Source organism: Garra rufa, chromosome 4, assembly GCF_049309525.1.
Source record: "Garra rufa chromosome 4, GarRuf1.0, whole genome shotgun sequence".
Taxonomy (NCBI): Eukaryota; Metazoa; Chordata; class Actinopteri; order Cypriniformes; family Cyprinidae; genus Garra; species Garra rufa.
Genome location: NC_133364.1, coordinates 52,937,629 through 52,965,522, shown reverse-complemented (window position 1 = coordinate 52,965,522; position 27,894 = coordinate 52,937,629). Strand labels below are relative to the sequence as shown.

General features: G+C 41.2%; 1 protein-coding gene across 1 annotated transcript in view; it reads left to right on the top strand.

Moving 5' to 3' along the window:
- LOC141334149 (uncharacterized) overlaps positions 1-27,222 on the top strand; it is a 40,495-nt gene extending 13,273 nt beyond the window's left edge. Inside the window, exon 3 of the mRNA XM_073839284.1 lies at positions 25,352-27,222. Within this exon, the coding sequence (XP_073695385.1) occupies positions 25,352-26,263 (912 nt within the window). The 3' untranslated portion in view covers positions 26,264-27,222. The remainder of the gene's footprint in view (positions 1-25,351) is intronic.
- Positions 27,223-27,894: the final 672 nt, after the last annotated feature.

Genomic DNA, 27,894 nt, shown 5'->3' with positions numbered 1-27,894 from the left:
TACAATTGAGGAGTTTTTAAGGACCTGTAGGAGCCCTACTCATCTACCATTTCCATAACACTTGAAAAATCCCTTCTCCCATGCACCATGCAACTAAGACAAAGTTTATTAAATTAAAGATTTAAACAAAATCCCTTTTATTTAACTGTGATAATGGAATACAAAAAATAAAATAAAATCAGCATGTTTTGCAGATTGATGTTAGGCCGGCCTATTTATTTATTTTTACTATAGTATAAATAAAATATATAACTCTCTAATTCTATTTTTAACAGAACAAAATGACCCTTTTAAGACTTGCACTCTATTCATTTTCTAACTGCTTGATTTCTTAAACCAAAAACTAACATTAGCTTCTCTATTCTTTTTGCATTCTATTTATTTGTTTTCTATTTATTATATAATTAGCAAAAACAAAAAAACTTGCCACATATTATTGCTCTTAGACTGTCATTTAAACATCATTCCCTATGCATAAAGAAAATTAGGTTGCTCTAAAAGTATGTTATAGAGTGATGAATGCAGACAAGAAAACATGAAGAATGGAAAAGTGAAAAATAGCAGGTAAGACAAATACATTTATTCTACCTATTTACATATCAAACTGTTGGTACGCCAATAAGAAAAGGTATTTAGAAAAAAATATTTTTGCGTGCTATACCACGTGCAGACAAAAAAAAACAGTGTAGATCAAATGAGCGCGTGATCGAGTGACATCACTTTAGGGTATGCGCAGGTATCCATGGCAACGCTCAGCTGCGTAGTGAGTGACAGTTAACGGTCCTCCCGGTTATTTCTTCAGACACGGCCTTTTGTTTATAGCTTTCGTCGGTCGAAAAGGTATTTATACTTTTACATTTGTACACATTATCTACCGTAATCACTGTGTATCTGGTAATGCTAAAAAGTTCGTTTTCTGAAGTTGTCCGTCGTGTATGGCTGCTGCCGTTAGCATATGTGAACACATTTGAAGCTAACGTTAGCATGCAAAGGTGAAATAATTAAATGTACATACTATTTACAGAAAATGAGCATAAGTATTTAATTTTCATGTGGTAAAGATACACACAGAGACGCCAATGTGGCAAAAAGCCCATTTGGGATGGATATCTTCATATAAGGATCCTTTTCATATATTTTCCATTAGTGATGTCTGGTTCGCGAACGAATCGTTCTATTTAACCGGATCTTCTTAGTGAACCGGTTGAACCTGTTCACCAAATCGAACTGAATCGGTTGAAACGGTTCGCGTCTCTAGTAAACACTAATCCACAAATTACTTAAAGGTTTTTACTTTTTAACGTGCCCCACACTCCCTCTGATTCAAAATAAATCAATTTCCCGAGTTATTCAGTTACTCAAACAGTTTTTGAACGGCTGTGAAAAGAGAGCTGATGATGCGCATGAGCAGAGCAGCCAGAGCGGTTGTTGTTCTCGAGTCATGAATCGGTTGCAGCGGTTGTCGAATCACCAGTACACTGAACGAGAACCGGTTTCTTTCGGATCACCGGTACACTGAACGAGAACCGGTTTCTTTCGGATCACCAGTACACTGAACGAGAATCGGTTTCTTTCGGATCACCAGTTCACTGAACGAGAATCGGTTTCTTTCGGATCACCAGTTCACTGAACGAGAATCGGTTTCTTTCGGATCACCAGTTCACTGAACGAGAATCGGTTTCTTTCGGATCACCAGTTCACTGAACGAGAATCGGTTTCTTTCGGATCACCAGTTCACTGAACGAGAATCGGTTTCTTTCGGATCACCAGTTCACTGAACGAGAATCGGTTTCTTTCGGATCACCAGTTCACTGAACGAGAATCGGTTTCTTTCGGATCACCAGTTCACTGAACGAGAATCGGTTTCTTTCGGATCACCAGTACACTGAACGAGAATCGGTTTCTTTTGGATCACCAGTTCACTGAACGAGAATCGGTTTCTTTCGGATCACCAGTTCACTGAACGAGAATCGGTTTCTTTCGGATCACCAGTTCACTGAACGAGAATCGGTTTCTTTCGGATCACCAGTTCACTGAACGAGAATCGGTTTCTTTCGGATCACCAGTTCACTGAACGAGAATCGGTTTCTTTCGGATCACCAGTTCACTGAACGAGAATCGGTTTCTTTCGGATCACCAGTTCACTGAACGAGAATCGGTTTCTTTCGGATCACCAGTTCACTGAACGAGAATCGGTTTCTTTCGGATCACCAGTTCACTGAACGAGAATCGGTTTCTTTCGGATCACCAGTTCACTGAACGAGAATCGGTTTCTTTCGGATCACCAGTTCACTGAACGACAATCGGTTTCTTTCGGATCACCAGTTCACTGAACGAGAATCGGTTTCTTTCGGATCACCAGTTCACTGAACGAGAATCGGTTTCTTTCGGATCACCAGTTCACTGAACGAGAATCGGTTTCTTTCGGATCACCAGTTCACTGAACGAGAATCGGTTTCTTTCGGATCACCAGTTCACTGAACGACAATCGGTTTCTTTCGGATCACCAGTTCACTGAACGAGAATCGGTTTCTTTCGGATCACCAGTTCACTGAACGAGAATCGGTTTCTTTCGGATCACCAGTACACTGAACGAGAACCGGTTTCTTTCGGACGCGTCCGATTCGAGAATCGATGAGTTGATACTGTGCGCATGCGTGACTCGTGCAGCTGCCAAACAAACAAGCTCCTGCTATGACTGACTCCATCTGAACCGAACTAGTTCTTTGTTTACCACTGTCTCTGTGCTAATACTATGAGCAGTTAACTGAGGACTTGAATGAGGGGATCTGGTGAAACGTAAGTTTATAACAAATAAGTCTTTATGGATTGTGCATGTTCAGTAAGCTGATCGTGTTTCTGATTAGAATTAATTTATCTTATAATTTATTAAATCAAGACTTGTAAAACTTACTCATATGATCACTGCATGTAACTGCATATGGGTGCGAGACGATAGTAATTAGTAGTAAATCTCTGACAAGCTACGCCATATCGCGCTAAATATCGAATGCGATATTAAGCTCGATATGGCGTAGCTTGTCAGAGATTTACGTCTCTGTGTATTAATTGCCGCTCCAGCGGAACCTGAGCGGAACGCACGTGATGGAGATTTACTACTAATCAAAGCACCGGCTTCATTGACTAAACGCGCCTCACAATATCGTTCGATATATTGCACAGCCCTATCATAGCGTAAAAGAACTGGTGAACCGGTTTTTTGAACCGGTTCTTTGAAACGAACTGTCCGAAAGAACCGGTTCGCGGAAAAGAACCGAACTTCCCATCACTATTTTCCATATTGCGGTTGAGATGGGGAGTCGACTCCAAAAGAGTCGATTCCTCGACTCTCACTAGCCCTAGTGTCGGAATTGACTCCAGGTCAGGAATCGACTCCCAGTGTCGAGTGTTTTTTTCAAGTTCAACAAAGCAACAGTTCATTATAACAAAAAGATTATAATGAATGTAAAGATACTGAAATTAAAACAAAAAGATAAAGAAATGAGAGGAAAAAAATAAGCCAGGAAAACAAAGAACAAGAGAAAGAGAACTCGGCCAGTAATTCAGATGAGCTGTCGAGGTTAGGAATTTTTGCAACAAATATTTGTTTATATTTAACGTGCCTATTTAACACTTATTTAGGCTACTTTCTTATTTAAATGTATTATTTCTTTTATTTTAGCATTTTGTAGGCTGCTTGTTCACCGACGGAATTGCTAAAATAAACAGGCATGATTGTGAATAATGTTTGAGCCTCATTTATTTATATATAAAACACCGCACCACCGGCGATGGTAAAAATCTGCCACCGTCACAGCCGTTCCTACCATCCATAAATTCGTGCACTACATGTTGAATTTAAATCTAAATTTAACATTCAACGACAGATGTTTCAGTACAATGAATGTTTTTTGCGCTGAATATTAATTGTCTCCCTGCCTGTGTTCTGTGTTCCAGTCTGACTCGCTCATTCAGTAGCTAAAGATTTAAACTTAACACAGACTGCCAGAATGGACTTTTATGCATAAATGGAAATGCTTGTGTGAATGTATGTCATTTACAGATGAGGATATGACCGTAAACTGAAAGTTTTCATGCTAAGGGTTACAAACGGATCTCAAAGCGCCTCACAGGGCAAGCAATTACGCTATAAACTTCAAGTTTAAAATAATGAATTCTCATGTTTTGGGCAGCTTGGATCAGGTAACTCTCCTGCAGCATCTCAAATGCATTTTTAGATGCATTTTGTCTATAGAAATGCGTCATTTTTTTAGGGTCGTAGGACATACGAGCGAGAAGTGAGGAAACGAGGAAGCATATTGAGACGCACCTTCTGAATCCTGACCCTATTTTAATTCAAAGTAAATGGAGTCGAGGAGTCGATTCCACCGACTCCAAAATTAGGAGTCGGGAGTCGGAGTCGACTCCAAAAAAAACCGGAACCGAACACCCCTAGATTGCGGTGACCCTGAAGCATGCTCCACATCGTGAAAAAGCAAAAACAAATGCTCAGGTGAGAAAATTATATGCAAAAACTAATATTACAATTTTATTTCATGATAACTCTGTTTACTTTTGGTTGTGAGTTTAAATAAATTTTAATAAATTAATTGCAGAATTTTAAAAATGTTAATCATTTTGACAAAATAAGTGATCATACAATTTGACAGTATTTTGTTTGTTTGTTTTACAACAGCTCTGAATAAGGTAATTAGCATATCAGAGGTTTACATAAAGACTATAAGACAAAATAACAGAATTTACAAAAAAAAATTATTTAATAGCAATTGTGTGTCCAGTGAGTCTCCTAGTCTGCAGTTGCAAAAGAGTTATATCACAACAGAAAGAAAGAATTGTTGATTTGTTCTTTAGTTAATTTACTTATTACATCATAATGAATTTTTGTTATTAAAACTGCAGTAATTTAAAAAATGTCCACAATTCTGTAGGGTGTGTATGTGTGAATGTATGTACAATATGTGACCTTTTTTTCTACATAAAATCATCATATATATGTTGTAAAGAACATTCTGTAAATAAATAACCTTGATATCATTAATATTGATTGACTAAGGCTATTTCAAATTTTAGACTCAGAAAATTATGTTTTTTTGGGAAATTGCAATATTTAAAACCAGAACACATTTGAATTACCCTGACTATGGTACATTTAAGCTGAGATTCTCCCATTTTTAGTGATATACTGTACAGTATAATATTCTATTTTATGAATGCTGTGTATTGTGTATATACAAAATATTTAAATTATATGTGTAGATAAATCATTTATGTCTTTTTTGGGCTGTTGTGTAGCATTAGTAGTAAATCCTTTACAACACGCACACACACAAAAAAAAAAAAAAAAAATCACGGCATTGTTTGCGTTTCCTAGAGGTTCTGTGAACATCCTTCATCACATCCTTTCAACGTTTAAAGAACCCTACACAAAGACATCCAGGGGACATCCGCAGGCACCATTCAGGGGATTACACGCAAAGACAGATTTTTTGAAACATTGTATTTCTATGTGTTGTCTAAGCGATCAGTGTGTGTGCTTTGAGGGTGTCAGTCAAAGGTGTTTTTTTAACAAGTTTATATAATGCCACATTGTTATTTTTAAATAATAAGGCTTAAGTTTACAGTGATTGAAATGTAAACGCTACATAAACAACCAGCGATATGCATAGCTGCCACTTTCGTGTAGAGTGTATCTTTGATAAACCAGGATGGTCTAAAAGTCACAAGAGGTAGGAAGGTTTAAATCAACAACTGATTTTTGTTCATTCATATTTTTTTAGGTTCCAAACATACGGCTGGAAGCGGACCTGGAGAACTAACACACAACAGCTGGAACACACACACACACACACACACACACACACACACACACACACACACACACACACACACACACGCACGCATGTTGGGTTTACATGTTTTATGGGGACATTCCATTGGCGTAATGGTTTTTATACTGTACAAACCGTACTTTCTATCGCCCTACACCTACCCTACACCTAAACCTAGCCCTCACAGGAGATTGTGCATACTTTTACTTCATCAAAAAAATTCATTGTGCATGATTTATAAGCCTGTTTCCTCATGGGGACCTGAGAAATGTCCCCACAAGGTCAAAATCTACTGGTATTACTATCCTTGTGGGGACATTTGGTCCCCATAATGTGATGAATACCAGGTGCACACACACACACACACACACAGACAGAGAGAGAGACAGACAGACAGACACACACACACACACACACACACACACACACACACAGACAGACAGACAGAGAGAGAGAGAGACAGACAGATACACACACACACACACACACACACACACACACACACACACATTCAAGCACACACACACTTAAACAAACAAACCATAAAATGAAAAGATAACAAATAAAACATTGTCAAAGTGCTATTGCTTGTGTGTTTATTCCTTGGGTAGTTCAATTTGACTAATGACATGTTTACAAAGGATGTTAAATTGACCTGCAGAGAACGTTACCTATAGGTCCTCACAATGTTTAATAAACGTCCTGCGAACCTCCGTGGCAAGTCCTGCGAACGTCCCCATTGGGTCCTCAGAACGTTCCGCGAACGTCCCCGGTACGTCCCGCGAACGAACTGGCGACGTCCCCATGACGTCCAAAAAAACCTACACGATGACGTCCAGGGGACGTTCGCAGATACCATTCAGGGGACGTTGTGGCGACCATTTTTTGTTAGCTGGGATTTAACTGAGTCCCTACGGGATGGACAAGTACAAAAACATTTGTTTCTAACTTTAGATTGAACAGAAAAATGTGTCTAATCTTGATTTCCTTTTCTCATCCTCTCTGCCATTCCTTTATTTAACTTGATTATGACCTTTTCAGCATCTTAATTGGCAAAAACCATGTCAACATATTCAGTTGTTACTCCTCATCTTCCCTTTTTAGCAGTGAACAGTTCCGTTAATAAATACAAAATACAATACCTAGTTTACTAGAAACTCAAACTCTAGAAGTGCATTCATTAAAAACTATAATTATGTTATATTAGTGTTATGATTTTAGTGAAGTTACAAGTTTTGAAACCAAAATACCTGCAATATCCAGTTAGACCTGTGGTAAACTCAGAAGTGAAGATCAAGAGATCTGATACAGATTTTAGGGTCGTCATTAGAAGATAAAATATGCAAAGGATGTAAGCAGGTACAGGAATTTGCCCAGATTTTCAGCGACTCTAATCCAATCAGCAGAACTATAGACTCATTATCACAGAGATCAGGGAAAGTCTCACCTTCAGCCTCTGCATTCATATTTAACTCAGATATTGATCAGAAACAAAGACACCAATTAAAGAAATGAGGCAGAAACATCAACAGCCAATAAAGACAAAAGATGACACTTACCATCATTTCACATTCATATTCACACACTCCTAAAGCTAAATATATTCATGTTAAAATGTACAAACAAGGACAAAGAGCACATTGTAAAAAACAAAAAACACAAGGACAGTCCATAGGTGTGACAATCATTACTGCAAAAGACACAATTATATTGGTTGAAATAAAATTATTGCTTAGGAAATTAAGCAGAAATGTTCAGTTGTAAATTAATCTCTTTTGCTTTAGGTTTGTGTGAATACAAATGTAAAATGACACTGTCATCTTTTGTCTGTGATACTCTCGATGTTTCTGTCTCTTTAATTGTTGTCATCGTTAATGCTAATGAACACTTGAGTTGTGTGTGAATGTGTCTTTACCTGATCTCTGTGATCATGAGTGCTATAGTTAGAGTATAGTATTGAACTGCTCACATCCTTTGAATACTGTGTTTAAGATCATGATCTGAGAGCTTTGTCTTCATCTGTAAGAACGGCCTCCTGAAATCTGTATAAAACTCCAGTGATTGAGTGCTTTAGTCAGTCTGGATGACCGCAGCGACACACAGGACCAGCTCAAGTCTCCTGATCTTCATTTTCCTGCAGGTGTATTGAAGGTATTTTGCTTTCAAAACATTTAACTTCACTAAAACCATAACACTTATACAACATGACATATTTTTTTCCTGATAGATGTTGTCACGGGTGACAAAAACGCTCAGCGAGCGGAACCCTTTGGACGAGGTACGAGTTTCCAGAGGGAACGATTTGGGTGTGTCACATCTCCCTCTGACTCCGGAGGTGCGTTCCGATCGACAGGGTCCCTACGCAGTGTTCACTGCTCCCTACTCCCTTAGCACGGTATATCCGTTGAAGTGGACTTCGCTGACAATAATCGCTCATTTGGAATACCCTGGAACGTCATCAAAGCAAATCAACGGCAGGTCACGCAGATTATGATTTAACATAAATAAATATTGTAATTTATTTTACTTTATAATTTAAATACATATAAAATACATATAAACGTATGTATCTAAAAAAAATATAGTCCAAATGTATATGTTTAGACCGTTAACAGATTAACAGATTTTTGTGGTCTTATCTCACGCACTTTTTTTTCCCCACACACAGCCTATATTTAACTATCCTGTGGTAACATTAAATAAAACAAGACAGAGCTTCACCTCGCCAGTTTTACTTTCATTCATAAAATACAATATGCAAATGTAACATGAATCGCCATAACCATTCATAAACACTCTAATTTGTATAATAATAACATTTATTGCAACCGCTTCATTTCAGAGCCTTAAAAAAACTTAAACGGCTCTTCTCCATCATTACTTCAAACTGGTGACGCGGTGCGCAATGACAGTTGGGTAGTTTTCCCCGTCCACTTCCTGTGAAGTGAAGTACTGATGTTCCCTTATTCCCTATGCCGTTCGCAGTGCCCTTCGAACTGAACATGTTCGCTCCCTTCGGTTTGGAATCTCACTTAAGATGGCGGAATACCCTGTGAAGTCCACTTCGCAGTCCACTTACGGTCGAATGGAACGCACCTCGGGTGTGGCAGAAACATTGGCCGGCCTGATTAGCGCTAACACACGGCAGGTGTGTGTGCTTCATGAGACAGAAATAAAGGGGCCATTCAGAGAAGCTTCCAGGGTTGTTTTCCTGCGTTGTGTTTTCCTGGGAGGTTTTTCCTGGGGGGGGGGGGTTGCTTTCGGGGAGAGAAGTTGGTTGTGCCAGGGCAGTTCCAGACACGAGTTTGTTTGTGGAAATTTGCTGGGAGCGGAAGTCGCCCATTGACGTCTACTGGATGAATTTATCGATTGGATCTCTGCTGGGAAGAGAGAGAGAAAGTTAAGTGAATGGATTCCATCTTTCCAACATTTAGAAAGCTTGAAGAGGATACAGTACATGTAGATCTTACTGGTGGGGAAGCTATGTGTTTCAGAGTGTGCTGAAGAGGAATTGAGAACTGAATATCCCCGACGTGAGCGGATGGATTGAGGCTCGGATCAGCCCTATTGTGTGAGTGAATTGCAGTGCTTTTGTCTCATTGATATATATGGACTCATTGCTGTGGATTTGAAGTAAACACGAGTGTGGTGTGTCTTTGCTGAGAAGTGGCCCATCCCCTGCTTACACGTTTGTGGAAAGAAATACTATTAACCTCTTCTCTGCCTGAGCCCTGTGAGTGCACAGCTATGCTGGTGAAATATTATTAACCTCTTCTCTGCCTGAGCCCTGTGAGTGTACAGCTACGCTGGTGAAATATTATTAACCTTTTCACTGCCTGAGCCTTGTGAGTATACAGCAATACTGGTGAAATACAAATAACCTCTTTTCTGCCTGAGCCCTGTGAGTGTACAGCTACGCTGGTGAAATATTATCAACCTCTCTTCTGCTGGAGCCCTAATCCTCACCTCTCTACTTACCGTCAGAGTCTGGAAGTATGCAGCATTGCTGGTGGAGTAAGCTTTCAAACTACTGTCTCCCTATTGTGCACCGACGAAAGTATCCTGTACTGAGAGGAATCCTTACCTTCCTGCTTAATGTCTAAGTTGAGGAAGTATGCAGCATTGCTGGTGAAGTAAGCTTTTAAACTACTGTCTCTCTATTATGCACAGACGAAAGTATCCTGTACTGAGAAGAATCCTTACCTTCCTACTTACTGTCTGAGTCCCGAAGTATGCAGCATTGCTGGTGAAGTAAGCTCGTCAACCACTGCCTCCCTATTGTGCACCAACGAAAGTATTCTGTACTGAAAAGAAATCTTACCTCCCTACCTACCGTCTGAGTCCTGAAGTATGCAGCATCGCTGGTGAAGTAAGCTGTTGGATTACTGTTCAATTACTGTGCACTGACGAAGGTATTCACCTGTAGTGGAAAGAAGACCTGGAAGACGTTGAAGTCCATTACGTCTGAGTTCATTGATAAATTGTGTTCAATAAAGATTGTTATTCCTTGGAAAATCATTTTCTGTCTGTTTTGTCCATCTGTCGCGGGCCTGTGGTGTCGGCTCCTCGCGGTGGTGGTGTTTAAAGACAGGGGCGGCTGGTCATTCGATTCAGTCTGCCCCGGTGACAATGTACTTCTAGTTAAAGTTTCTAATAAACTGTTTATTGTGTCTTGTATTTATTACCCAATCTTTTCACTGTTAATAAGGGAAGATATGGAGTAACAGCTGAATATGTTGGCATATTTTTGCCAATTAACAAAACCGAAAAGATAATAATGAATGAACCATATTCCTTTACACTACAAAAAAAGTATTTAAAACAAAATTGCTTACATAAAAGAACATTACCACTGAAACCTTTGTAACACTTTCAAAGCAGCATGAACTAGTTTTATGTGAATTTAATGGCAAGGTATATTCACATAAAATAAAGTGTTATAAATGTACATTAAAAAAGAGAATAATAGTAATAGATTTACAATGTTATTAACTTTAGAAAAGCATCATAATATGGGTACGAAATTCTATTCTATATACAAAATTGGTAACACTTTACAATAAGGTTCATTAGTTAACATTAGTTAACCACATTAGTTAACATGAACTAATAATGAACTGCACTTATACAGCATTTATTAATCTGTGTTAATGTTAATTTCAACATTTACTAATACATTATTAAAATTTTGTTAACATTAGTTAATGCATTGTGAACTAACATGAACAAACAATGAACAACTGTATTTCCGTTAACTAATGTTAATAAAGATTAGTAAATACAGTAACTAATGTATTGCTTGTGGTTAGTTCATGTTAGTTAATACATTAATGTTTAACTAATGAACCTTATTGTAAAGTGTTACCAACATTTCTATTATATGTGTGTGTGATTCTAGAGAGCAGTGCACCAATGGGACTTTTATTTTGCTCTAATGGTCTGGTCATGTGACGTCATAAAGCTGCGCTGTGCTGTTTGTGTCTGTCTGTTGTGATTCACCTGAAGAAAGGTTTGTGCTTTTAAAGTTTTTTTAAACCAATGGATATTGTTGCATCAATTAAAGCGTTTTTACAAGCTATGTAAAATAAATCATCCATTAAATATAACATGTACTGCTTTAGAGTTACGTTAGCCTTTAGTAACAGAGAAGGTGCGTTTCGTTTTGCTCTCTATATCATGAATCAATCGTGTGAGGATAAGAAGTGATGTGAGAAACTGAGAATCCGAATCATTTGAGTCAAATCATTTGTGAAATGATTCAGTGATTCGATTCAGCGTCACTACAAACGACAACAACAAACACAAACGAGTGAATCACAACCGAGAATGATTTCATTAAAGTGTAATATATTAGATATGAACAAATAATTGAATACCAAATATATAAAAAATAGCCTACTTAAATATGAACCTTCTGGGTAATTTGTATATATTTTATTAATTTTATATATAAGTCTGTTAACTCAGAGATTTAGTTTGCATTGATTTTTCTTTCTATTAATTATTCTCATCTTAAACAGGACAAAGTGTACAAACACACAGAAAAACTCCTGGAGAACCAACAGAGATCCATGTGACACACTATTATAAAGATGGCGTTTATTAAAGAGGAGAGTGAAGACATGAAGACTGAAGAAACATTCATCAAACATGAAGGTACTGAGGAACAAAGAAAGATGGAGTTTATTAAAGAGGAGAGTGAAGACATGAAGATTGAAGAAACATTCAGAGTCAAACATGAAGATACTGAGGAACAAACAGGTTGGTTTTCATTCTCAAAGATGAATTCACTTCAGAAATAGATAATATTTATGAAAAATGTCACACGAGTGTAGAAATGTTAAAGACATTTGACAGAAGTGTTGAGATCACATGACAAATACTAACGCTGCCTTCAATATCCTGCGTTCACACTGAACATTTGTTTTCAATGCATTATAAGATCATGCATTTAAGTTGTAACAATAATATGGAATAAGCATAAAAAAACTATATATTTTTCTGTAACATTAAACCCAATATTTGCTTCAAATATTAAAACCATTGATTTCTAGCACTTAGGCTCATTATGCAAAAGTATCTAAGAAAATTATTTATGTTAAAGTCATTTGCACAAACCCTGAAATGTAAATAATCACATTTGGCTACTGCATGCTGACTACATTTGGTCATTTAAAGTATTTGTAAGCAAATAAAACAACCAGTGGACACTAAAGCTACATCTAAATTCATCAGGATACAAATGAAAACAGTGTTTTTGTTTTAAAATGTTCTACATCCACACTAGCGTTTTTTTTCAGGTGTTTTCCAAAAGTTTCTCATCCACACTTGAATGTAAGAATGTTTTAAATTTTCCTTACTGTGCATGCGTGAAACCTCAGAAAAGCTCACAGAGACTATACAAACAGAACGGATGATACTTTTTCATGCAATTTCCCCTAGTAAGATCTTTTCATTTGCCGAAGTGTGTGTGTGTGTGTGTATATATATGTATATATTAGTTGTTTTAGACAATGTTTAGAAAAACAGCACAAAATAGGAGAAACAGACCTGTAAACAACGCAAGTCTGACAATAATAGAAACAGAAAATAATTCAAATAATATTAATAGAATTAAGTAAATAAGTAGATGAGCACTGTTCAGGAGCATCAGAGTGGAGCAGTAGGGCATATTTATAGATTTATACTGTATTTTAAAGGGATAGTTCACCCAAAAATGAAAATTTGATGTTTATCTGCTTACCCCCAATGCATCCAAGATGTAGGTTACTTTGTTTCCTCAGAAAAACACAAACGAAGATTTTTAACGAAAACCGGTGCAGTCTGCCAGCCTTATCATTGACGTGGATGGGCACCAGACCTTTAAAAGTAAACAAAAACATGCACAGACAAATCCAAATTACACCCCGCGGCTCGTGATGATACATTGATGTCCTAAGACACGAAACGATCGGTTTTTGTGAGAAACTGAACAGTATTTATATCATTTTTTACCTTTGATACACAGCCACGTCCATCTGTCATGTGCATCAGTCACGTCACATGAGCACGCGCTCTAGCGTAGAATATGCAAACGTCGTAAGGGGAAATCAGTGAAAAGTCCCGGATGAGTTTGCGCAAACTAACGTAATCTTTTAGCTTTAAATCGGTTTAAACAATCAGGATACGCGCAAGTAATTTCCATTTTGAATAGCCGCTATACACACAATCTCTCTGCTCTGTGTAAACAATGAGTGTCGTATACATGCGACAGATCGCTTCCGGCGTTTGCGTATTCTACGACTGAGCGCGTGCTCATGTGACGTGACTGATGCCAAACTCGTGCACATTACAGATGGACCTGGCTGTGTATCAAAGGTAAAAAATGATATAAATACTGACATCAATGTATCATCACGAGCCGCGGGGTGTAATTTGGATTTGTCTGTGCATGTTTTTGTTTACTTTTAAAGGTCTGGTGCCCATCCACGTCAATGATAAGGCTGGCAGACTGCACCGGTTTTCGTTAAAAATCTTCGTTTGTGTTTTTCTGAGGAAACAAAGTAACCTACATCTTGGATGCATTGGGGGTAAGCAGATAAACATAAAATTTTCATTTTTGGGTGAACTATCCCTTTAACATGAGAACAGTATAAACCAGTGGTTCTCAAACAAAATGCTGAGCTTTGGCATTCGTTTAATTCTGTCCCGACTTTAAGTAAAGCAAAGCAAGTACTTTTCACAAGCAAAATGTCACTTTTAGTATAAAAACAGGAAAATTGGAGTAAACAATTTAACAACATTAGTTTTCCTTGATAAAAATGCTGTCTTAGTGTGGACAGAAGGCCAAAACAGAGAGAGAGGAAGAAAAAAATGTCTAGGTTACGAAGGTAACCCTCGTTCCCCGAAGGAGGGAACGGAGACGTTACATTGGGATCTCGCTCGAGAGACCGATCACCTCTGAGCCTTATTAAAAAGGCCAATTGAAAATTGGCGAGTGGACGTGCGCGCCGGCCACGCCCCCGTACATACGGGTATATAAGATGGCGGCGCGCACCACTCAGTCAGGCTTTTGCTGAAGAGCCGGGAGAGCCCGGCGTCAGCGCGACGCCAGGGGCGTGGCAGGGGAATGTAACGTCTCCGTAGGCCTGTCACGATAACAAATTTTGCTGGACGATAAATTGTCCAAGAAATTACCACGATAAACGATAATATCGTCGATCTGAGACCATTTTCATCTAGAAACATGATAATGCCATAATAATGCACATACGCCTTTCAAAATTCAAAAACGTTTATTTTTAGACTATTTAACACTGAAAATGGAAAACATTTAAAATATCCACAATAACAATGAACAAAACAACAAAAAACAATAAAAGCAATGGACTCTCAGTCTCTGTCAACAAAAAATGCACTTGAATAAATACCAAAAACAATAAATAAAATGGATGTAAACAAAATTACACTTCAAAAAATATTAAACAATAGGCTCAAAATGCATTCCATAACAAGCAAAACCTTTGTAAACAAACAAAAAGCCTCAAGCCATATGCAAAAAACTTTTGAAAAATAATTTCTCCAGCAAAAAAATTGAATTGCAGTCTATGTACACCAATGATGAGAGAGAGAGATAGTGATTTTATGGCAGATTCCTTGCAAGAAATACCAACATGTTGACTTTGTGTGGCTTAAGGCAGTATCTCTCAGGAGTAGGCTTGCCTAGATAGACGGTGTTGACGGTGTTACCGGTTTTAAGACGCAACACCGGTGACATCACTTTTCCACCGTGACACCGTCTCCACTTTTTTTTTTTTTTTTTTTTAAGTATTCGTTTTTTTATTAAATATTTATTTGAATTGAATGGAAAATATAATTCTAAATAATTTACTTAAGACGAGAGCATGCAATATAATTAAAAACTGAACATAGCTACAATGCGTCATATTTCATTTATCACGTGAGGAGTTCGCGCTTACATATAATAAACAGCGTAAAAGTTAAGCATGTTTGGCCGAGCCCGGGCCACTCCCCCTGCCCAGGGAGAGGGATGCTGAAAACAAGAGATGATGAAGGTAAGACTGCTTGGCTATTTAAAGGGATTCTCTTGTAGTGCTTGGATACGGAGTGTGATTGCTGATGGTGAATTGGCTGTGTTAATTATCTGTGCGAGGAGTCGAGTTTACAAAAAGAGAATGGCGGACGATTTAGTGTCCAAAAGCACCTGTTTGGCAATATTTTGGGTTCAAAGTTTTTTTTTTTTCTTGTAGTTTCGTTGTCGTCCATTAAAACAATTGACGCCGAATTGCCAATTTCCGCAAAACTGAAAGTGAAAGTATAATATGCACGCATTTATAAGCTCACCCCACGGTGATACCGGTATTACCGGTGTTGTCACGTGCCGATTAACCGGTGGGGAAATTTCGTCATCGTCACAACCCTACTCAGGAGTAGCAATGTTGCCAGCTGTGCTAAACATTCAGTCGATACTGTTTTACAACAAATGCGACATACCGGCTCGCTCAGGTTAAGTGGTTCACCACGGTCATTCGGTTTGAATTCGAAGTGCTCCCACACGGCAGCTGTCGCGCTTGGCTTTGAAAACAATTCCATGTCACAACTTGCGTCTCGTCTTTTTGCTCTTTTCTGCAGTCGCCTCAAGCACTCCCGCCTTCCCACACAAAGTCCATGTGACTGACAAGCACCGCCTCCCCACACAAAAGACAATGCAACTGACAAGAGGGTTCGCTTCTCCTACGCTAAGGAAACGAGAGTTGTCATTCAGTCGCGGAAAACAAACAAGTATGCAAATGAGATTATCGCGGCCGGAAAAATTATCGAGGTCATTTTTTTTTTATCGTGCGATTAATCGATTTATCGACTATCGCGACAGGCCTACGTCTCCGTTCCCTCCTTCGGGGAACGAGGGTTACCTTCGTAACCTAGACGTTACCCCTTCAGTCGAATCACTTCGACGTTACATTGGGAACTTAGACCCATGGAAAAGGCCACGACCCTGACACCGCGTTACGCACAACGCCACATGCCGGCAGGTCTTCCCAGACGTGTCCGCAGGCGGTCATTGAACGTAACCTTCCCAACGCCCCGAGGCCCCTTTTTATAAGGGGGGCCTGCAGGGATGCCAGTAGTACTGAAGCATGGGTTGGGGGGGCGGAGCACATGGAATTTGTGCATGTGGAAATGAGAATAATTCGATATATCCATAAGGCTTCTTAGGGATACACGAAGGAGACCCAGGCAGGATCACAGTAAGGACTACTCCGCATCTAGCCCTGACTGCGGGGCATGGAGGACCCAGGGTTCACCGGAGGGAACATTCTGGGAGATAGCGCACGGATCCACATGGGAATGGCGCCGCAAGCCAACACCAGCCGTCCTCCAGCTCGCCTGAAGTCTTATGTTAAGACACGGGAGGATACGGCCTCTGCACGGAGGTTGTAGAACCTAGCGAAGGTATTAGGTGTCGCCCAGCCCGCAGCTCTACAGATATCTGCTAGTGAGGCGCCATGAGCCAGCGCATAGGAAGAAGCAACACTCTTAGTGGAGTGGGCATGAACACCTAAGGGGCATGGCTCTCCCTGATATAGATAAGACAGGGAGATGGCATCTACCACCCAATGAGCCACCTCAGTTTGGGGACAGCATTCCCTTTCTGCTGAACCCCAAAGCTGCTCTGTGCGCCTGAAGTGCCGAGTGATTTCATTTTCACATAGACACAACATCGCAAGGGCTGGGTCTGCCTCCTCCAGGGCAGAGCTTGCAGGTTCACCACCTGATCGCGGAAAGGCGTGGTGGGGAACCTTGGGCACAATAGCCGGGCCGGGGTCTCAGGTTGTAACGTGAGAATCGCCGGGCCCGAATTTCTCGACACGCTTGCTGGCAAGGAAAGCTTGTAGGTCTCCAACCCTCTTAATAGGAGCCAGGGCAGTCAGGAGCGCCGTCTTAATGACAGGACTCGACTGAGGCCCATGGCTCCAACGGAGCGACCCTCTGCCTGAAAAGGCGACGGGGAGATCCGAGAGGTATGAGATGCGGTCTGAGCACCTCTGGGGAACCTTAGTTTGCTTAATGGAAGCCAGGGCAGTCAGGAGCATTTTTCTCGCTCGACTGAGGCCCGAAGCTCCAAAGGAGCGCCCCCCGGCCTGAAAAAGACGACGGGGAAGCTTCCCTACAGAGAAATCTTGTAGGTCTCCTATCCTCTTGATGGAAGCCAGGGCAATCAGGAGCGCTGTCTAAATGACAGGAATTCTAGCTCGACTGAGGCCAGTGGCTGGAAATGGAACGCCTTGCGGCCCTGGGGGCGACGGGGGGGTCCCAAGAGGGTATGAGGTGCTGTATGGGCACCTCTGTGGAGCCTCACGACCAGTGGATGCTGACCTACTTTGCTCCATCTACTGCATGTGATATGCGGCTAAGCGGCGGCATATATTCGAGGAGTCGAGGGGACAGCCTGCACTCCGACTCTCCTGCAGGAAAGGAAGCATTACAGCAATCGTGTATCTCTGTGGGTCCTCTCAGCGAGAGGAATGCCAGCAAATAGACCTCATCTCAGTGCGTAAGCCTGCCTTTGTGAAGGCAGCTCAGTACCGAGTGATAGTTTGTATCACGGCCTGTGAAAGGCCGGAGAGGTCTACGGTGTCAAACTGTGCCCTTACAGGGAGGGACTGTCGCGAGGGAATGGTTACTAAGACCTAAGTCCGGGTGGGCCATCCTTGTAGCGCAACCTACAGACTTACTCCTCGTCCTCCCTGGACTCGCACAGAGTCTGCGCAAGGAGGCTCACTGGGGAAGGGCGTATTTGGGCCCCGGAGGTCAGCTGTGTGCCAGTGTTACTCTGGCAATGGAAGGAATCGGAAGGGCGAGCGGATGTGGCTGGGCCTTGCCGATATAACTCCAACTAGCTGCGTCACGGGGTGGAGTCGCCATTCTGCAGGTGGGTGGACTGCCATGGGAACCGGCCGGCTGCACGGTTGAGTTTCCCTGCTTCAAGTGAATGGCAAGTAGCAAAATCTGCCACGTTGGACTCCATGGGAGCAGATGGGGAGGAGCTGTAAGCCTCTGTTGTACATGGCAACCCAAGCCGTGGTAAGCCACGGGCTGACTTGTCGGCAATACTGCGGGAAAACGCCAGTCCGGAGTGAGCCGAGATGCCATGCCCATCATGGGACTCGATCGTGCTGAAGCGGTCTCACATGAAACAAGCTTAGCGGCAAGCGGCTAGAGCTGTCATGTGCCCCAGGAGCCTCTGATTTTGAGGGGACCGCTGTGTTGTGCCTGATTAACTCAGGGACTACAGCACTGACTGCGCGCTCTTGATAGCAAGACGGGCCGTCTTGAGGACCGAGTCGGGCTCCCGACCGAGGAAAAGGATTCCCTCGGTTGGCCTGAAGGACCAGATGGCGGGGGTGCCGAAGCACCAGGTCCCTGTATTCGCTACAACGGAACTCACGAGTGGGCTTGTAAGGCACCAGTCGAAGAGACGGTTGAAGATGCGAATTCCTGTCTGCCGAAGAGGGGACAGGGGAGCTCCCATGGCCTAAAGAAGGCAGGAAGGAGGGGGACTGGCCAAATGGAAGCACCTCGCGCTGAAGTGCTCGATCCCCGGGGCAGACCGCCGGGGAAAAATCGAGACGCGACAGCGGGTGCCCTTCAGGCAGACGGCTGCGACCCAGCCCTGGAGACGGAAACATACTTGTATGTGCGTCGTCGTGACCATGTGTGCCGACAGCCTAAAAAGGGATCGGAACAGAGCTTCATCCAGGGCGGATATTAACCCACCACTCTAACTGGACACGTGAAGTCGGAACTTTTGTCAAATCCCGACCTCGTCCCGGCTGGGGGGACAGGCTGGATCGCGTCCTTTGCCAGTAGGAACGCGACCTCCGAGGCAGAACAGAGGCAGGCCTGCCAAATAAAGAATGTAAGGGGTACCTCTGAGTCCGGGCGGACGCCTGGAGCTGTACCGTCCGTATCAACCAGTGTAGTGGTATCAAGGGAACGTTGACCGACATGACCGTGGTGGGGCAGCCCTAGGGAAAGACAGGGAAGGAGACAAAACCCAGAAGGATGAACGTCCTGGAGAAGTGTCTAACTGCACTAAGCAGTGCTTACCTTCTTCCCTGGTTCCCGTGCTGGCGACATCCGGTCCCGAGTCTGGTTCCGAGGAGTGGAAGTGCTGCTCAGGAAGGAAACTCGGGGCCGGGGCCCCGGAGGTGGTTTCTTTTCTGTGATTCCAAATGAACGGCTAGGTCCCGCTTCCAGCGGGAGTGCCGACAGAGTAGCTCTCTCCACCTCCGGGGTGCTCGCATCAGGGACGCTTCGAAGCTCGCCTGTGAGGGTCTTCCCTCGCAGGACCCTGAGAGGCGAGCGCCGTCCCACTCCCACGGGCAGCTCTACGTCGGCTGCGAGCCTGGATCGTGTGGCTCAGCAGGGGACGGAGCTGTGGGGGGGACGCCCTCGGCGACGGGCAGGCGGAGGCGAGGGCCCAGGCGGCGGAATGGTAACTTTGCGGCGGGGCAGGATACGTTGGATGGCCTCCGTCTGCCTCTGAACCGTTGGAGCGCCAAAGCAGACGCCCAGCCCGAATGACGGGGAGGCGTACTGCTCTGGCATCTCGACGGGGTATGCTGATGGGCGGAGGATCGCAGGCTTTTGGGGCCAGCGGAACGTTCGACGCCGCTGAGCAAAACCCTTCACGGTGTCGCCGAATAGGCCGCTCTCGGAGATGGGAGAGTCGAGAAAGCGAACTTTGTCGGCCTCTGCCATCTGGGCCAGAGTCAGCCATAGGTGGCGTTCCTGGACCACGCAGGTGGACATCACCTGACCAAGGAGTTCTTCAAATACCCCCTGGTCTGGACCACTCTCGTGCAGGCCTTTAAGTGCCTGCACCTGGTACACTTGCAGTGTTGCCATGGCATGCAGGGCGGTGGCAGTGAGTCGGGCGGCGCGGAAGGCCCAGCCGATGAGGGCGGAAGAAAATTCACATGCCCTGGAAGGGAGACGCGGAGGGCCCCACCAGGCGGCCGCGCCCCGCGGGTAAAGGTGCACCGCGACGGCGCGCTCGACCCAAAAGTCTGACTGAGTGGTGCGCACGTCCACTCGCCAATTTTCAATTGGCCTTTTTCATAAGGCTCAGAGGTGATCGGTCTCTCAAGCGAGATCCCAATGTAATGTCGAAGTGATTCGACTGAAGGGGTAAAGAGAGTTTTTAAATGAAAATGTATTAGTGTGGACCAGACCCAAAAGATAGAATGGGGAATGACTTTATGGTGACAGCTTAATTCTCATCGGTTTTAACTACTACTATTATCATTCTAAAAAATAAAATAAATAAACTTTTTCTTAAAGCTAAAATCATGATTTTATGTGTATATTCCTAAATGTACTTTCGTAGTTTTTTTAATCATACTTATTTTTATATAAAAACAACTTTAATTTCAATTACATCCATCAATTTAATGTGGTAAATACCACAGATATTCTTTTTTATGTTACAGCTGATGAAACTGTAATGAGAGTATTGCTTGTAAATAAATTACTTGAACAACAATACATTTTTTATTTTTATTTTTTCTTACATATAACTTTTTACTTTTTTCTACAAATGGATGATTGATTTAGCTGTCTAAAGGATAAGCGTATATCAAGGCTTGGGCTACGTTTACATTAATCCGGAAACATTTGAAAACGGAGTTTTAACTTTAAAACGCTCTCTGTCCACACTAGCGTTTCCAAGCGTTTTCCAAAAGTTTCTCATCCACACTGAAACGTAGGAAAACATCAAATTTGCCTTACTGCGCATGCATAAAGCCTCCAAAATTATACAGACGTAATACGTTTTCACGCAATTCTTCTGACGGGATAATTTCCGGAAATATCTCATCATCCACTGACGCGTCTATATCGCGCTCATTCATATTTTGTCTGAAAAGCAGTTGTCGTCATGTTTTGCAGGACAGCAACTGTGAGTAAATTTCCTGTCATCATTTTAGGACTGTAATTTGAAGAGTGTACAAGGTAAATCTCTTTAGCAGCAGTGTGACAGTGAATAGCACAGGCACAATTACTGCTGTAAACATAGATATCTATTGGTACAATATGTGTCACATGACTATAAATATGCGTCATCGTTTTCAAAAGCCACCGTTTTCACATCTACACTACAACGTGAAAACGGCGTTTTCAAATTTATCCACTTTGGCCGGAGTTTTTAGAAATAATCGTTTTCTGTGATAAAAATGGGGTTTTCGTGTAAATGAGAGGCCAAACCGCAGGGAAATATCTGCGTCTTCCCTTCGTTTAAATGGGGTCTTAATGTCAAGCTGTGGGGGCTGTTTCAAAAAAGACGCTCAGAAAAACTGGGATTAAAGTGCAAAGGGGCACAAAACATTTTTTTTAATTCTCTTTCAAAAAACAAACATAAAATGACACTTAAGTGGGGTATACATATAACAACCATACATCATGGAGGGTAAAACATTACAATTTACAAATAACATTTTTCAATATTAGAGATGTTTTTATACATTTCTTGTTTCTAGTAATTTTAATCAATGAGTCATAAAATATATTAAGGTCTTTACAGAAAAAATGAAAATAGGGAGTAGTAGACATTATTTTTTTGTTTAATTTACCTTTACATTTAAGCATTATCAACTTCCTCTGATCCAGTATTGCAATTTTAAAAAAGGATCACAGATTCTATTTCTATTTTCTATTTCTATTAATCTATTTTTCTATTTTATAAAATATATCAAAAACCAACATAGATACCTGTTTCCAAAAGTCTTCAGAATATTTACATTTGCAAAATAAGTTTGTGTTTTGTTTTCTAAATTACAAAATGAACATTTAGGTGAGACTATCTTTTTTAAACTTGTTAATAAAAGTGTTACAAGGATAGCACCTGTGCAATATCTTAATGTATTTCCTTTACCTTATTTGGCAGTAAACATTTATTAGATGCTGACCATATTTTCTCAGGTATGAAAAAGAATTGTTTCCACTTTTTGAGTGCTTTTGAGTAACAGCTGACATCTCAAGTAAGACATTTTCTAATATGTGAGTTATTGCACTTATTAATACCTTATTAATACCTCCAATAACAAGATTTGGGATTTGTCGGACAGCTGCATTATAACAAGATGTATTTTCACAAGGTAAAGCTATTAAGGATAAATGCTTTTCACCACCAGATTATAATCTCTACAGGAAGATTCAATCCATAAGAAAGAAAGAAATTGCTGATAAGTATAAATCTCACCATTCCTGTTCAATAAATCAGAAAGAAATATAATACCTTTATCAAACCATTCTTTTTTAAATACACTCTTGTTTTTAGACAACTAAAACTGGTTATTCGGGGTGCTCAAAACTGCAAGCTCTGAAACTTTAAGACGCGGGGGTCACTGGAGAAGCATCTGCATCTTTTTAGACTTGGCAGACTCTGCTTAAAAGACCCGCCCTCCTCCCTGGACAGTTAAAAAGACCAATCAAACTAACAATGACATCAAGTATTAACCAATCAAAAGTAGGAAAGGAGGCATCTTCATAAAATGCATGTGGTATCATTTGCATGAGACGCTGCTTTAAAAAAAAGACAAAAAATATGGGACAAAACCCGTCCCGTATTGATTCAAAACAGGACGCGCAATTTCATTCTCAAATACGGGACGATTCCGTATTTTAAAGGACGGGTGGCATCCCTACTTTTGGTTGTTCCTCCCATAAGCTTAAAAACCGGGGGACCTAGTCTTAAAACTCATCTTTACTCGTTGGCTTTTAAGACAGTATGAGAGTTAAGGTTTTATGATTGTGTTGGACTCTTGTCTGTTTTACAGTGGTGTGAAAAAGTGTTGGCCCCCTTCCTGTTTTTATTTATTTATTTATTTATTTATTTTTAAAGTTTGTCACACTTTAATATTTCAGATCATCAAACAAATGTAAATATTAATCAAAGATAACACAAGATGCAGTTTTTAAATGGTTTCTTTTAATGAAGGGAAAATAAAATCCAATCCCACATGTCCCTGTGTGAAAAAGTGTTAAAACATAACTGTGGTTTATCACACCTGAGTTCAGTTTCTCTAGCCACACCCAGGCCTGATTACTGCCACACCTGTTCACAATCAAGAAATCATAAATAGGACCTGCCTGAGTGAAATAGGTCCTCAAAAGGTACACATTTTGAGATCGAAAGAAATTCAGGAACAAATGAAAAGGAAAGTAATTTAGACCTATCAGTCTGGAAAAGATTACAGATGGCGAAAACATGGAACAGTGGTGAACCTTCCCAGGAGTGGCCGCCAGACCAAAATTACCCCAAGAGCGCAGCGACGACTCATCCAAGAGGTCACAAAAGACCCCACAACAACATCTAAAGAGCCTACACAACTGCATGAAAGAGACTGGGCAAAAATGGCCTGCATGACAGAGTTCCAAGACAAAAACCACTGCTGAGCAAAAAGAACATAAAGGCTTGTTTCAGTTTTGCCAGAATCTTGATGATCCCCAAGGCTTTTGGCAAAATACTTGGACGAGGGACTGATGAGACAAAAATCGAACATTTTGGAAGGTGTGTGTCCCATTGCATCTGGTGTAAAAGTAACACAGCATTTCAGAAAAGAACATCATACCAACAGTAAAATATGGTGGCGGTAGTGTGAATGTCTGGATCTGTTTTTCTGCTTCTGGACCTGGAAGACTTGCTGTGATAAATGGAACCATGAATTCTGCTGTCTACCAAAAAATCCTGAAGGACAATGTCTGGCCATCTATTCATGACCTCAAGCTGAAGCGAACTTGGGTTCTGCAGTAGGACAATGATCCAAAACACAGCAGCAAATCCACCTCTGAATGGCTGAAGAAAAACTAAATGAACACACTGGAGTGGCCTAGTCAAAGTCCTGACCTGAATCCTATTAAGATGCTGTGGCATGACCTTAAAAAGGCGGTTCATGCTCAAAAACCCTCCAATGCGGCTGAATTACAACAATTCTGCCAAGATGAGTGGGCCAAAATTCCTGCACACCGCTGTAACAGACTCATTGCAAGTTATCGCACACACTTGATTGCAGTTGTTGCTGCTAAGGGTGCCCCAAACAGTTATTAAGTTTAGGGAGCCAAACACTTTTTCACACAGGGCCATGTGGGTTTGGATTGTCCTTCATAACAAAAAAAACATCAAAAACTGCATGTTGTGTTTACTTGTGTTATCTTTGATTAATATTTATATATGTTTGATGATCTGAAACATGAAAGTGTGAAACATGGAAAAAATAAAATCAGGAAGGGAGCCAACACTTTTCCACACCACTGTATGTGTTTGTTTTAAATTTGTACAGTACTTTAGTAAACACTTGTTTTTAAAAGTTATTTAAATTAGATAAATAAACTTTGACATTGACCTAACAGTTCAGTGTAACAGCCCGTTTTTGATTGGCTAACATAATTTCCCCCTTAATAAAACCTCAGAAAGAATTGTGTGATGAATTTTTCATCTTTTTTTCCTCGTCTCTCTCTAAATTTGTTGCATTTTTTTTCCCTAGGAGACAAAAATGGTACAGAAAGATCAGTCTGTATATAGATTATAGATATATATATAGATCCTAACCTCTGTAATTAGATTTTCTAGTTTTCTAGATTTTTTTTTTTTAATTATTATTATTAACTGTATAACGGCCAGCCTAAACTCTGTAGGGTACTGGGTGAGCAGGATCAGGTTTGGACACCCTGGTATAGGATCTAGCATACATGCATTACATATCTACATGTTATGATGTTAATTGTTTTTTGCCATTAAACTGGGGTTAACTTTTATTCATTTTTTTTCCACCTTTTTTCCAGCGCTGAAAGAGGAGAGAGAAGTACTGAATGAAACTGAAGAGAAAGATCAGTTTTGGAATCTTCATAATTTCGTATCTGGAGAAAAAAAAATTTGTACCTTAGAGTCTGAAAAGACTTCTAAACAAATAAGAGCCCAAACTACAAACCTTGAAGTCCACCAGAAAATTCACACTACAGAGAACCCTTTTACCTGCCAACAGTGTGGAAAGAATTTCACTCTAAAAGGACACCTTAACAGACACATGAGAATTCACACTGGAGAGAAGCCATACACCTGCAAACAGTGTGGAAAGAGTTTTGCTCGAAGTGGAAACCTTAGAGTCCACCAGAAAATTCACACTACAGAGAACCCTTTTACCTGCCAACAGTGTGGAAAGAGTTTCACTCAAAAAGGACACCTTAATACACACATGAGAATTCACACTGGAAAGAAGCCTTACACATGCAAACAGTGTGGAAAGACTTTTGCTTTAAAAGGATGCCTTAACAGACACATGAGAGTTCACACCGGAGAGAAACCTTGCACGTGCAAACAGTGTGGAAAGAGTTTTGCTCGAAGTGGAAACCTTAGAGTCCACCAGAAAAGTCACACTACGGAGAACCTTTTTACCTGCCAACAGTGTGGAAAGAGTTTCACTCAAAAAAGACACCTTAATAGACACATGAGAATTCACACTGGAGAGAAGCCTTACACATGCAAACAGTGTGGAAAGAGTTTCACTCAAAGTGGTAACCTTGAAGTCCACCAGAAAATTCACACCATGGAGAGCCCTTTTACCTGCCAATGGTGTGGAAAGAGTTTTAATCATAAAGGAAACCTTAACATTCACATGAGAGTTCACACTAGAGAGAAGCCTTACTCATGCAAACTGTGTGGAAAGAGTTTTAATCAAAAAGGAAACCTTAACAAGCACATGAAAGTTCACACTGGAGAGAGGCCTCACACATGCAAACAGTGTGGAAACGGTTTCAGTCAAAAGGGAAGCCTTGACAGGCACATGCAAATTCACAACAGAGAGAAGCCTAACAGATCCCTTCAGTGTAGAAAGAGTTTCAAACTAAATGTATAGAATGGAACATTCTAATTCACATTTTAAAGCATTATGTTTTGTTCATAGTACACTTTAAGCTCAGTCTAACACAATATAGCTAGTTGACACGGTAATGCATAAAAGTGCAAGGAATAATATGGATTATGGACAATGCGTTTGCTCTGTCTACAATGTAAGAACTTCACATTTGTATAGACGTTTTTCCTGAACGCGGAAGTAAGTCCGACTCTTAACTGAAAGAATGCTTTGCATTTCCGGTCTGCATTGTTTCTAGTCAAATTAGGGTATATTCCGAGCTAATAAACTAATGTTAAACCTATTAAAATGTTTTTAAAAAGCACATGGCTCCATAGCGCCATCACTTGGCAATGTCGCAATGACCGTCATTTGTCAGTGCCTCACTTTAATGAGTGTGTAGACAACACGAAGCAGCGGACGTTAGCTACATTAAAAACAGATGGAAGCTATTTGAATGGGTTCCTATGGAGACCGGAACAGAAAAGCATTTAATCTGACGTTAGAATTCATAATGGCGGCGCTCATCGTTCACTCAGGAAAAAGGTCTATATCATGAATTGAAAAGAAATTTTACAGGGAGTGCAGTTTTTTGGTTGAAACACAATAAAGGACATTGTTAGCATTCTTAACATCACCGTTTCGGGTTACAACTACAACCCTTGTTCCCTGAGAAAGGGAAGGAGACATGAGGACATACAGAGACAGGCTCCTCCCTCCGTCGTCTCCACCTTGGACTGTTTTTTATCCTCCTCCCGGATGTCCATTCTCCTCCTCCTGTTGTTCCATCAGTGCAAGGGTGCACCTTCCAGAAGGGGGACGATATGCCTGGAATATGGATCTATTTTTTGTTTCTGTGTGCTCTTTTTTTGGTCGAGCTCCTTTCCTTTAGTCCAGTTAGTCATTCTTTGCACCCGTGTTCCCCAGTTACCCCATATATTAAAATCAAAGTCTGTGCATTCTGTCTCTGTTGGGTCTCTATTGTCCAATACGTCTGTCTTCCCTATTCAAGTATTGGAGCAATTTTATATTTTATTAAGCACAAATCTTAGATCTTCAGTTGAAGCTTCTGAATGACTCAGGGTGTACTCACACTAGGCACGGTTGCCATGAACCAGGCTCGAGTACGATTGTCCCCACTCCCCACTCCCCCTCTGGCCTGCACTCACATTATGTTGCGATGGTTTCAGGATAAACAGGAAGAGCAACGTTCTCGCTGAATACGAAATATTTTACTTTGTGGATAATTTTTTATTTTAAATCGCTTGGTCCGCGGTGGTCCACAGCCCTCTCACTGCCTATTGTTTAAACAGGTCTATCGCCTTTGTGGCACGGAAATTTTCACGCAGTCGTGCTGCTCGTGTGAGGAGGTTTTCAATTACCAGCTGAAGTGCAGCAATGACTTTGCAGCTTTGATTACGGACTATAAAAACATTGATTACCTCGCAAAAGCTTGACATCACGCATCCTGTTCCGTGCTCCAGCACGGTTAGCGTTCACACTGCATGCGAACCGCACCCGAGTCCAAGTGAACCGTGCTCTGGCCCACCTCTTCCAAGCGGGCCAGGGACGGCTAATCAAGCCGCGCCAGGGCACGGTTCAGAGCACTCACACTAGTCAAACGAACCGTGCTT